General features: G+C 63.0%; 1 protein-coding gene across 1 annotated transcript; it reads right to left on the bottom strand.

Moving 5' to 3' along the window:
- Positions 1-1,120: 1,120 nt before the first annotated feature.
- NKX2-3 (NK2 homeobox 3) lies at positions 1,121-3,329 on the bottom strand. The gene is made up of 2 exons (XM_054072041.1): positions 2,740-3,329; positions 1,121-2,096 (listed from the first exon to the last, which is right to left on the bottom strand). The coding sequence occupies exons 1-2, from the start codon at positions 3,080-3,082 to the stop codon at positions 1,456-1,458; spliced, it is 984 nt and encodes a 327-aa protein (XP_053928016.1). The 5' UTR covers positions 3,083-3,329; the 3' UTR covers positions 1,121-1,455.
- Between the last annotated feature and the right edge of the window lie 9,214 nt (positions 3,330-12,543).

Here is a 12,543-nt window from a genome sequence, read left to right as displayed (position 1 = left end):
CACCTTGCTGCCATCCAGCAAACAATCGCCTGGGCGTGCCGCATCCTCTCCCAGCGCCGGCCCCACGAAGCCTGCTGGCCTCGGGGTGGCTGTGGGGACAGCGGGGTGCTCTGCCGAGCCAGGGCTGGGACCCTCGGCCTGCCGCTTGCCCGCTCTGTCCCCACGATGTCGCAGCTGAAAGAATTTCTCTGGTTCCTTTCGAGAAGCGAACTCTGCGGGTGCGCACTCAGCTCGCGCGGTGGGAATGCGCGGCGTAAATCGAGGTTTAGCAGCGTGAATGGTCGTTACCCGCCGCTTCTGCCACCTACGAAGCCCCTCGTGGGGAGGGCACGGCGGGCTTCGCTGGGCGAGGCGGGAGGTGTCGCGCCCGGCGGCTCCGGGAAGGCTCCACTGGAAACCTCTTCGGGAGCTGCAGCCGGAGAGACACGCGGGACGATGCGGGAGAGCTCCCCGCGCCCGCGGGCTCCGCTGCCGCCCCGGGAGAGGCGCACGGGCTCCTCGGGCGCAGCCCCGGTGCCGGGCGCGGCACGGGCAGAGGCTCAGCCGCGACGGGGCGGGCGGGAGCGACCCCGCGGCCGGTCCCGCGGCGCTCGGGGGCCTCGGCCGCCCCCTCCCCCTGCAGCCGAGCGAAATGGCTGAACATGTAGCAATAATGCCCCGGCATTCAGGCTGCCCGGCCCGGCCGGCCCTAATCAGCGGCCCGCGGACCCCCCTCCTCTCCCTCAGCGCTCCCAGAAAGGGGAACAAAACCCAGCACGTTTCTGCAGCCCCCGCGCATAAAGCGCCGGGCCGGGGCCTCAGTGGGGGGCAAAGCGGCCCGTCAATCTCGGCGCCGGGGCCCCTTTGTCCCTCGCCTCCCTGCCACACCTTTTGTTCCCGAATCCAATAAGCGCCTATTCCCGCTACCTTCCTCGGCGGCTCCTTTCAGCGCCGGCCCGGCGGCCACAATGGGCCCGGCTCTGAGCTGCGCGGCCCCATTCAGCGCCCTTGGCACGCTCACAAGCCGGCCGGGCCGCCCTGCCCCGCGGGCACCGGCACCGGGCAGCGGCACCGGCACCGCGGGCACCGGCCGCTGGGCGAAGGAGGAGCGGGCGGCGGATATTGCACCTGGTTTATTGACTGACTCGGCGAGCTGGCGCTGGCAGTAACCAATACAGAGTAGATAGACGGGCCGCGGCGCCCCCGCGCTCCGCCGTCGGCTTTATACAAGCAAAGCTGCTCCGCGGGAGCGGCGCGACCGGCTCCGATCCGCCCGGGTCGGCGGCGCTCGGCCTCGTCCTGCCGCTCCGCTCCGCGCGCCCCGCGGGAGCGCCGGGGTCCCGCCGCGCCGTCCCGTCCCGTCCCGCCGCCCCTCCGGTGCCGGGCGCGCGGCCGGGCTGCGGGGCGGGGGATGCCGCGGTCCCGGGGCCGCCGGGCCGTCCTGCCGGTCCGCTCCCGGCCCTCAGTGCGTGCGGGCTACCACGCCCGGATGCCCTGCAGTGCGCCCTGGCCGCAGGAGGGCCCCGCCGCCGCCTGGTGCAGCGGCTGCCCGCCGCCGCCAAAGCCCCCCAGGCCGCCCACGTTCACGAAGGGGCCGGCAGCTGCCGCCGGGCTGCAGGCGGCTTGCACGGAGGCGCCGCCGGTGCCCGCCGGGTACGTGCAGCCGTAGCCGGGGTTGTAGGAAGCGGCGTTGCCGTAGCCGTAGGCGGGGAAGCCGTTGTAGGAGTAGGGCCCATTGTACGCCGAGCTGTAGCCCTGCGACCCGCCGAGGCACGGCTTGCCGTCGCGGACCAGCACGGGCACGGCGACCCGGCGCGGCGGCGGCGGGGCCGCGGGGCCGCCCAGCTCCAGCGACTTGTCCTGCCGCTGCCGCTTGCACTTGTAGCGCCGGTTCTGGAACCAGATCTTCACCTGTGTGGAGGTGAGTTTGAGGCTGCTGGCCAGGTGCTCCCGCTCGGGCGCCGACAGGTAACGCTGCTGCTTGAACCGCCGCTCCAGCTCGAAGACCTGCGCCTGCGAGAAGAGGACGCGCGGCTTCCTCCGACTCCGCTGCTTTGGCCTCTCCGCCTCCTCCGCCTTCTCCGCCGCATCCAACGGTTTCTTCAGGACGCAGCTCTCTGCACGGGGGAGCACAGGTCACGTCTGAACCGCGCCGGGCGCCCGCCGTTCCCGACGGGCGAGAGCCCTGCGCCGCGCCCCGCTCGCCGCTGCGCACCCGTCGGGGAACGTCGGTGCGGGTGGGGAGGCAGTACCGGGACCGGCCGATGCCGGGCATCGCCCGAGTTTCCGAGGGGCCGGTTCGGGCGGCGGAGCCGGGCGCTTCCCCGCGTCTCCGGGCCGGCTGCGGCATCGCGGAGCTGCGCCCCGCGCCGCGCATGGCACCGCCGGGCACCGGCACCACCGGGCACCTGCTCCGCTACCCCGGTCCCGGAGCGCCCCGCCGGGCCTAACCCTCCCCGTTCTTCCCCCTCCGCTGCCGAAATTGCGTAGCGCGGGCCTGATCCGGCAGGTCCGGGCCGTGGCCCTGCGGCGGGGCTTTCCGGGCAGGCGGCGAGCGGTGGCGAAAAGCAGAGCGGTGGCAGCGCCACGACGTACCCGTCGCGGCTCGGGATGCCCCGGGGACGCGGCGGCTGGGACCGGGCTGCAGGGCCGTGAACGGGGCTTGGCAGGGCGATGCCCGGCGGGCTGGGGAGGCACGGCGGGGAGCGATCGGGGGTCCGTCCCCGCGGTGCGGGGCAGCGCGGCGGGGCCGGTACTCACTTGGGTCGCGGGCCGCGGGGTCCAGCTCCTCTCCCGGGCCGGCCGCCTCGCAGGAGCCGCGCAGCACGGCGTGCACGTAGCTGTCGGCGGAGATCCGAGCGTCTGTCTGGCTGCCGGGCGCTGCCATGGGGCTCAGGTAGGACAGCTTCTCCTCCTCCTCTTCCTCCTCGCCGTCGGAGAAGCGGGCGCCGTCGGCGGCCGCCAGCAGGCAGGCGGCGGGGTGGAAGTGGTGCTCGAGGTGGTGCGGGAGCTGGGCCCCATAGTGCGGGTCCTGCTGCTGCTCCAGGTTGAGGATGTCTTTGACAGAGAAGGGGGTGGAAGTGACGGGGCTCGGTAACATCATCGGGGCAGCGCAAGAGGCCAGGCGGTCCCGCGGGCCCGGCGGCGCTGGGGCGGCAGCTCGGCGGGGAGCGGCGCGCCCGGTGCGGGGGGAGCAGGCAGCGCCGAGAGACGAGGGGCCGCGCCTGCTCCTGTCTAAGTTGCCTCCATTAGCTCGGCACTGGGGGTCTGCGTTTTGTTACAGCTTCTGCAGGGACAGCCAAGGGCTCGGGAGCCTCCTCTGCCCCGGGCCGGCACGTCACGGCGAGGAGGGGCCGGGGGCGGCCTCGCCATTGGAGGGAGGGGGAGGCAGAGCCGGCCCCCTGCCCGGCTCCGGCCGCCCGGCCAGAAATAGCAATGTATTAAGGCTGCGCTCGGGCAGGCCGCTTCCCCGCAGAGCGCCCCGCCGGCCCGGCACACACCGGCGGGTGCGGGGTCGGTGCGCCGGGGTCGGGGTCCCCGCAGAGAGCCGCGGCCGCCGCCGCCGCGCCTCCCAGTGCTAAGCACGTATAGGTAGGTAGGGACCCCCGCCCCGCCGCGCCCCGCCGGTCCTTGCCCACACACACGGCTCGGCACAGCCTCGGGAGAGGCGAACACGTGCGGCCTCGCCGGCCCGGCCTCCCCGCCAGCACGGCAGCCCGACCCTGCAAGTGCCTCCCGCCGCCCGGGACGCGGCGCCGAGGGGAGCTTCGCCTCCGCCGCCCCGCACTCCGCCCGCATCCGACGGCGACTCCGCCGTCCCGGTCGAACCGTACCGTGCGTACACGCAGCCCCGCTTCCCCCGGTGCCCCCGCCGGTGTCCCCGTAGATCTCCCCGCCACCGCCCAGTCTGCCGCCACTCGGGCTCCCGCCGACTGCGCAACGCGCCCGCCGCCTCTGCCGGATCGGGCCCAGCGGACCCGCGACGGCCAGGCCCTACCGGGCCGGGCTGGGCCGGGTCGAGCGGGCGTCCTGGAGCCTCGGAGGTGCAGGCCTGGAGCTGAGAGCGCTATCTCGCGCCTTTCCTTGTTTTCTTTCCGTTTCTTTCGTTTTCTTTCGTTTCGTTTCGTTTTTCCCGCCGGTAACGGGAGGCGAGAGGCTGCACTGAGCCGCCACGCCGCCGTGCCGGCGGGTAACGCACCGAGTGAGCCTATCGAGCCCCGGCCTCACTGCGAATCCTTCGTTCCCGGGGCTGCGCCGAGTACCTGCCGAGGACCCCGGTGCGGCGCGGCGGGGGGAGCCGCGGCCTCGCGGTGGAGCCCCGCGGCCTCCGGACCCCTCCGAGGGCTCAGCGCCGCTGCGATGCGGGGAGCGGGCGTACCGAAGGTGGGGCGGGGGGTCCCGGGCGAGATATTTCGTTGTGATTAAAATCCTGCTGCCCCGCAGGGCTCGAATCGGCGCCGAGACGAAGCCACCGGGAGCCGGCCGCGCACGCCGGGCAGGTGAGTATCCCGGGGCTTCGCGCGGCCTTCCCAGGCTCTTCTCTCGGGTCATTACCATCCGGTGACTCCGCCGTTTACCGGCTCTGTCGTTGTCCTTGTTTCCCCGGCTCCCACCACTCCGCAGGCCCCGGAGAAACTCACGAACCGGCGGCGCAGCCCGGGACGGGAGCCGGGCCTCGAGCACTTCTCCGCTGCTCGGGCGCTCCCGGTTCCCCGGCGCGCCGGATCGTTCCCACCGCGCCGCTTCAAACCCCTCGCCATAAATCTCGGCGTATAGGTCTCTCCCCGCCGCTCCCCACCCGTTCCCGGTGCCGGCCGCCTTCCTCCTGTTCCGGGGCCTCCCGGTCCTGGCGGTGGACGAGGAAAGAGAGTCGCCGTAACCAGGCCCGATCGGGGCCCGGCTCTGCCCGGGAGAAGCAATAACAATTAGTAACAATTAGCTCCTGATCGGTGTTACATATCACCGGCCGGCCCGCCGCCGCCCGCCGCTGGGCCGCGGTCCCGGGGAGGTGTCAGGCGGCCGCGCTCCTCGGGAGCTCCGCGGCGGGGACGGTGCCCTCGGTGGCGGCGACAACGGGGGCTGCGGGACTACAGCCCGGTGTGTCCGCCTGCCCGGGGACCGAAGGCCGCCGTGCCCGCAGCGGGATCCAAGACGGGGCCCGCGGGCACGGGGAGGCCGGGCCGGGCGGAACCGGCGCTTCGGGACGCCTTTCCCGGCCGTGGGAGCGGCTATCCCGCCGGGAGCCGCTCAGTCGTGCAGCCGGCGGCAACGGAAAGTGCTCGGGGAACCCGCACCCCGCGGAGGGGGCAAGCCGCAGCCGGTCCCGGACACGCGTGGGAGCATTCCTGCGTTATCCCGGCCGTTGCTGCGGCTGTCGGGCCCCCCGCCGGTGCTCCCGGTGCGGGAACCGAGCCCGCGCCACCCCGCTCTGCCGGCGTTCATTCCCCTTTGGTGGGGCCGGATCGCGCCCGCCTCGGCGGGACACGAGCAGCGATTCCCCGGCTGGGGAAGCCGAGGCGGCGGCGAGATGCTCGGGCTCGGTCGCGCTCCTCGGCTCCGGCCGCCCCGATACCGGGGAGAGCGACCGAGCCGGGGCAGGAGCCAGGGGAAGGCGCAGCCCCGGTACCTGCCGGCGGGTGTCACCCCCGGGATGAGGCTCCGGGGCTTTCCCGAGCCGGCTGGGCTGGGGTCACCGGGCTATTAATGGTTATTTTATTTATATCATTAGCGGCGTCCCCTGAGCTCTGTTTACAGCGGGGCCTTGTTGTCCCGGCCGTTCCTGCGCTCTGTTTAGACAAGGGATTATTGTAATGGATGGAGCTCGCCGTGCGGATGCTGCAGCGGAGCCAGGAGCCCCCTCCCGGGCCCGGGGCGGGGGGAGCAGCCTTCGCAGCTGCCCCGGGAGCTGCAGCCGGCGGCCGGGAGCGCGGCTCGGGGCGTTGCTCTCAGCCCCAGGGCTGCTAATTGCTCCATTAGCCTGGCGGGTGCCGAGTGCCGGAGCCGACCCCGCGCTAATGGCCGTAAACAAACAAACACGCTAATCCGACCCTGTCTCCAGCCCCGGTGCTCGCGGGGACGCGGCTGCGGGGGGCGCCCACCTGCCCGGTGCCGGTGCCGGTGCGGCCCCGCGCCGCCGGGAGCTGCCCCCCGCGCCGGGCTCTATTTACACAGAGCCTGCCCTTGTGTAAACGCTGCGCGCCGTGGTTTATCTCAGGGCCCGTCTGTTTCTCGTTCTCTGTCAGCAGCGCCCGGTGAAAGATGGCCCTTTCCCAGGGGCTCGGTCCCTGATTTATGTGAGAACCGCAGGGCGGCGGGGACGCCCCCGCACGGCGGGGCCGGCGGCGCGGAGAGGCGGCCGGACTTGGGGCAGCGACCCTCCGGGGGATCCCCCCGCACCGGCCGACACCTGCCGGCAGCGGGACCGCCCGCCGCCACGCTCAGTCTCGCCCCGCACCGAGTCCCGACCGCCCCGACGGCAGCTCCCGGCGCCATGTGCGCATCCCCGCGGCTCCCAGGGTAGCGGACGGCTTTTATCCCAGGCCCGCCGCTTGCCCAGGAGTGACGCTTTTCCATAACTTCTTGAAAAGAAATGTTCCCTTTATTCCCCAGGAAAGCAGAGGCTCCTGCGGCGCGGGGCAGCCGGGTCCAGGCAAAGGATGCTGCGCGCTCGCCCAGCTGTCTGCATCTCCTACTGCCCCTTCCCAGTCCTGCCCGGGAAGTGCTGGCACCGTCCTGCCCACTTGGGTCTTCCAGGTGGCACCTTACTCCACCTCTCGGGGTCTTGGAACCCTCTGTCTTGGAGGCTTTGACAAGAACCAACCATGTAACGTCCATTTTCTTTACAAATACATCACTGCAAATATTTGCTTTTCTTCAATATTTCCTTGGTCCATTGGTATTGGCTAATTTACTTCTGCTTCACAGTTCTTCCCAGGACAGGGATGTACCATCTGGAAATAAGTCCTAAACCAAAGCCTCGCTGAGAAATGTGTTATCTGAGGGTCAGACGCAGACTTTAGTGTTCTGAAAAATGCATACGTTTCTGAGGTGGGAGCTTGATTTGATGAGTACCAAAGCTGTGTGTAACATGGAGTGCTCAGCACTTTGGGAGATAGACGTTGTGCATGCAAGGGTGCTGGTCATTGCAGCAAGGGGAGGTTTGGACACCAAAGGAAAGGCTGTCCTCGATTGTAGTGCCTGATGCACGTCTGGAACTGCAGCTGATGCATTGAGCTTGGTGAGAACCAAATTGCAGGAGCAGGTAAAGGTCATCCTACATCTGAAGGATAGGAAATGTCAGTGCCATTGACCCCCACCTGCCTGCTTTTATTTGACATTTCTTGTGCACAAAGTATACGTAGGCTTTCACAAAGCCATCCTGCTGCAGAACACAGCCCCACAACTGTGGACGTGCAGAGAGTAGAAAAACATCTCTTCCTCTGGAAGAGAAGTTGTCATAAATCACAGTTTACTGCTCATGCAATGAGAAGGTCCCATGTTGAGGCTTCTGCTGTGGGACACTGCCACAGACACACCTACACCAACCCCTTGCTAGTGCAAACCCCACAGCATTTCTGAGAGCACCTTTGCCCCGTGCTTCAAAAGCCTTTGCTGCATGTTTTCACCCAGGAGGTCAAGAAGCAGGGCTGAAATTCATCCTTCAGCAGAGGACCAACACGAGGCTTACTCACTGCTCGCATCCACAGGCCTGTGTAGCACTTGCATCCCATAGGGCTTAAGTGGAGCCTAAGTGGACTCTGGGCCTTGCACTGGCGACCTGCCCAGCGCTGGATTTCAGCTCCGAGCCCAGGCCTGCAGCTCTGATTCATGCACATAATCCTGCTGAGGTCAGCGGGTTTCATCCTGCTCCCACCGCAGCTTGCGGGACGGTTCACACGAGAGTGGCAGGGTCAGGCTCTGTGTTTGCATACACTGTAGAAAATGGAACAATTAAGATTAAACCAATTAAATTTTAACAGGTCTGGAAAGCGTTTTATTACATAATAAACAGAAGGGATTAGCCATGTCGGGCTTTGCTGCATGTGTGCTGGCGGAGCGGTTCCTTGCTGTCCGCAGCACTTGGTGTTCCTCAGGGCTGGGGACCTCCCTGCGCTGCTGCAGGGCCGTCCCGCTGGCAAACACACGGGGCTGGGAGCACAGCTGCACGCTGGCTCCTGTTCCCGTCCAGCGCCTTCCCCTGAAGCATTCTGGGTGCAACGCTTGTCTTAGCCTGAGCAAAGCTTTTTCTAGAAGAAATTTTGCAGGTTGTTCAGTGGCTACTTCTACAGGTGTCCTTCAGGGAGAAAGAAGCGCTTGTGCTTCTGTCAGGCATGCTGGTGAGGAGCAAGTGCCCGGGCTGGGTCTGTGTGAGGTGCTGACATGTCTCGTCTTGGAAACAGAGCTGATAAGTTCCTCTTGTTTAGGGTATCTGCCCAGCAGCCAGTCCCCACTTCTCTCCCTGCTTAATCAAGATTCCTCTGGCTGCAAGCAGGGCTTATTCCCATGCGGATGAGGCCATCCTGGGAATGGCTACCCCTGGAACTGGCAAATCTGTGCCAAAAATGACACACAGCTGTGGATTTGCCAGGGTGGTTGGGGCTGAGGAAGGATGCAGAAACTAGCTTTGACAGGAACTGTGCTGCAACCTTGGCTGAGCGCATGCGCAGGGCTGCACACAGACAGATACCTGTCTGTGGTGGCACTCACCTGGCTCTGCTGGTGCTCGTATATAAGGGGTGCCACAGGCTCCGAGGGGCACCCACAGCCAGGGACTGTTGCACAGCTTCATCTTCTCAGCCATAACTCACCACTGGCTGCCTCAGCAGGGTTGTGCACAAATATCTCCCCGCCTTGAAACAAAGCTCTGCACCTACCTGCAGCCAGGAATGAGGGAGAAAGGCAGGGGCTAGGAAACCTCATCCTTTCTGTCTCTGCTGGGTAAACACAGGATAAGATCCTGGCAGGCTCCACCAAAAGGCATTTTGCTCCGTGCTTCTAGAGGCCACGACAGGCCAGCATCTGACTCCATAGCAGGTTTTTTTCTGGAAGCAGAATGGTTGCTGCAGGCGGTGACTGTGGCATGTTCAGGGGCTGCGAAGGCAAACAGCTCCCTGGCTGAGTACCATGCCTGGAAAAGTTAATGGTGAAGTGTGCGCTCAGTCTGTGCACATCGAATAAACACTCATTCTTTCATTTTCCTTTAAAATAGTCTTCGTATCTTGCCAGGGCTGCTCGTGTTGCTCCCTCCCACAACAGCTCCTCACCGATGACTGCAGTATAAATAGAGCAGCCCTTGGGTCCCACACGCAGGTGGGCAGGTGGGATATTTGAAAGCTTCTGTTAATAATTTATCTCTGAGTCCGCCTAATGAATTCTCCTCGTAATTACTGCACAGAAATTGTTAGTGTATCCTGATGATTCAGAGCTTTCTAACAACAACTCTGAACTAAATTATAAACTGTTTTTCTATCTTGGAGTGGAGACTTGAGAGAGGATTCCTAATTGTTCTCATCCCCTCAGGGGCCGGTGCTGGATTATCCCACACAGGCTTCTCTGCAGACTTGTTTTTAGTCTATCAGTGGGCTGTCTGCCAGACTGAAGGGATGGGGAATTCAGTTTTCCAGTTTTAAATCCCCCCCTCCACCCTTCCATTCCACTTACACCTCTAAGGAAGACCATGGATTAGAAAGGATTTGCCCTCATGGGGCTTTAGTTTGGGTTTGTGATGACCTGTCCTTAAAAGCTTTGGTTCTTTTTTTTATCCCCATGTAAACCTGACTTCTGGCTTTACACTGGGAATGGGCAGAAGTGAGGTGCTGTGTGGTTTGTAGAGCAAAGATTTCCCATTTCTTTTTACATACCTGTGTTTAAATGGCATTTCCTCTTGGAGAGAATGGCATCATGTGAAGGACAAGCAGGTGAGGATGGGTGAGAGTGGTGTTTCAGGAGCTGAACTCCTCCTGCCTTGGTTGCTGTGCTTTGGCCATGCATGCGAAAAGCTGGATGGGCCCAAGGCTCATCCAAAATTCATACCTGTGCCAGCAGTGATGGTGCTGCCTGGGTCTCTTGATGCAGCTCCTGGATTGTCTCAGTGCCACTAATCGTCCCAGTGCACCAGAGGCCTTGAGCAGCTATGCTGGGCCACCATCACCCAGGAGAACTGGGATGCTCTCCCGAGGACCCATCCTGGTGCTGTTCCCCAGGACAAGTCCTGCACTGACAATGACCTGTGCAGCGATACCGGGTTAGGCCAACAGTCACACAGCACTCAGGCCATGGTGAAGTCGGCCAGGAGTTAGCAAGGGGCCAAGGCATCTCTTCCCTTCCTCGTTCCTGCTTTGCCGGGGAGGCAAGAGGCCATGCTGCCGGCCATGCCCCATCCCACTGGAAGCGCCGACGCCTGTCTGGCTCCTGGGACACCCCGCCAGCCCTGTCCCAAGCACGTCCCCCACGCCCAACAGCAGTGAGCGGGCACCGTGCCGCATCATGGGGCCGCACAGACCCAGGCACTCTTCTCCAAACATCTCTCCCTCCGCACACTCGTGGTACCCCCGTGGCTCACCCATGTCCGCCCCGCGCACCCGCCCTTGCTGACGGTGGGGAAAGTCAGAGCCGTGTCCTTGCGCTGACCTTCGCCTGACCTTCCAGTAACGCTCGAGAAACCCTCGGAAAGGCTTTCTCATTGTGCAGCCCCAGGGTTTCCAGGGAATTAGTCAGCAGGCTGGAATTGTGCTCTGTGTATGTGACCCTCCCACCCCCCCTGCCTCTCCCATCTCTGGAGCCGGACCGGTCCAAGAGATATGTTGCCAGGGTGACAGCGAGGTGTGATGGATGGACAGAGAGTGGCTGTGGAGTGGCAGGGCCACTGGTCAGTAACCCAGGGCTGTGTTTATAAGAAGGAAGAGGCTGTTTCCTGGAGCTAACATAATGCAGCTCTAAAAAAGGCAGGGGAAATACATCATGCGAGGAGAGCGCAGCCCTGGGAGGGGAGGGCCGCTGGGGAGCCCAGCACCAAAGCGAGCCTCCAGGTCAAGGTGCCTTTGACAGGGGCCTTTTTTATAGGCCATTTGCGTGAGAGTTCGCTGCTGTTTCTCTGCAGCCCTGACAGCAGCTCAAGGCCCAGATGGGGTTTGGGGAGGGTCTAATCTAAACTCGCCGCTTTCCAGCCCTTCACTTGCAGGACCCACTGATTTATTTGGAAATAAATACTCGCTGACTATTGTTCCACAGAGTGACAGTCCCCCCTTCCCCAGCATGGGTCCATGCCTTCTCCCGTGGTAGACACATGGAGGGGTGGGGAACTGGGGAAAGACCCTGGTGCAGAGGGAGCAAAGGGCTGAGCCCACAGCCCCCACCTGCCCCTGCCTTGCCAAGCCCCAGGATGCAGCAATGCTCATAATCGTGGTCCCTGCACAGGGTGGGGACCTAGGGCATCACTCAGCACTTGTGGTGCCTGGGCTAAAAGCTGGGATGGAGGTGACCAGCTGGAAAGGCAAGAGGTCATCTCACTGTCTTTCCCAAATGCCAGCCACGGTGCTTTTCCTCCCTTTATTTGCACCACAAGTGTGCAAGGTCCTCATGCCCGATGCCAGCATCTCCCCCACTGTGAGGCTAAGGGCTCTGCAGCCCCACACACCCACTGCTGTGACCACCGTGAGGTCATCCCCACCCCTCGTGTCACCTCTGAGCCCTGCAGCCACGCTCCCCCTCATGTCACCCCCTCTGCCGGAGGGTCTGGCCACGGTAGAAGTGGTGGCTGCTGGTGCTGCTGACGGGGGTTTCCCTCTCTCCCCATGGGAGCTGAGCCCCCCAGGTGGGCTGGGGCACCACTGCTGCCTTACCCTTCCTTGCTGCTGCTCCTGCAGCTCTGCCCTGCCCTTGTGTCCTCTGGGATTTTACCCTTGCAAACTGGAGAGCAGTGCCCCGGGAAACAGCCCCCCATTTTCCCTACCAAAATAAATAAATAAATAACCAAATTAAAGCATTTCAGAAAAGAACTCTACAAAAAGAGGGAAAAGAATCTAGGCTCACCCAGCTGTAATTCCCACCATTTTCTACGCAGGCACAATTTGCTTGTACTACAACTGAAAAATTATTGAAATGTTGAAAATCTTTTTTTCTTTATTCTACAATTTTTATTCTTACAGCCCTTTAATATTATTAGTTATATTACATTTAGCTTTTTTTTTTTTTTTATTTTACAAGAGGGCCAAAGCTTTTAAAACTGTCAGCATAGGGAAGAAAAGAGAGGAGGAAATCTGGAGTGAACGTCAGGGGTCTTCAAGCAGCTTCAGGGCAGGGAAGAAAAAGAAGGCAAGGAAAACATGAAAACAGCACTTCCAAGTTCTGAACAGCTTTCTGGATTAGGAGACAAAAAAAATGATTCAAAATATCCCATTGAGAAGTTAAATGAAAATTGGTTTTATAGACTAGTTATTTTTTGGCAAGAAAATTTCCAGTGATTTTTATACTGAATAAGTTTTGTAAGTAATTTTTCACAATGTTAATAATAATAATAATTCTATTTCAATAAAATAATAAAAATCCTCAATTTCCACCTTGCCA

This window comes from Cuculus canorus, chromosome 7 (genome assembly GCF_017976375.1).
Source record: "Cuculus canorus isolate bCucCan1 chromosome 7, bCucCan1.pri, whole genome shotgun sequence".
Taxonomy (NCBI): Eukaryota; Metazoa; Chordata; class Aves; order Cuculiformes; family Cuculidae; genus Cuculus; species Cuculus canorus.
The sequence above is the reverse complement of the archived record's forward strand: the minus strand, read 5'-3'. Positions and strand labels throughout refer to the sequence as shown.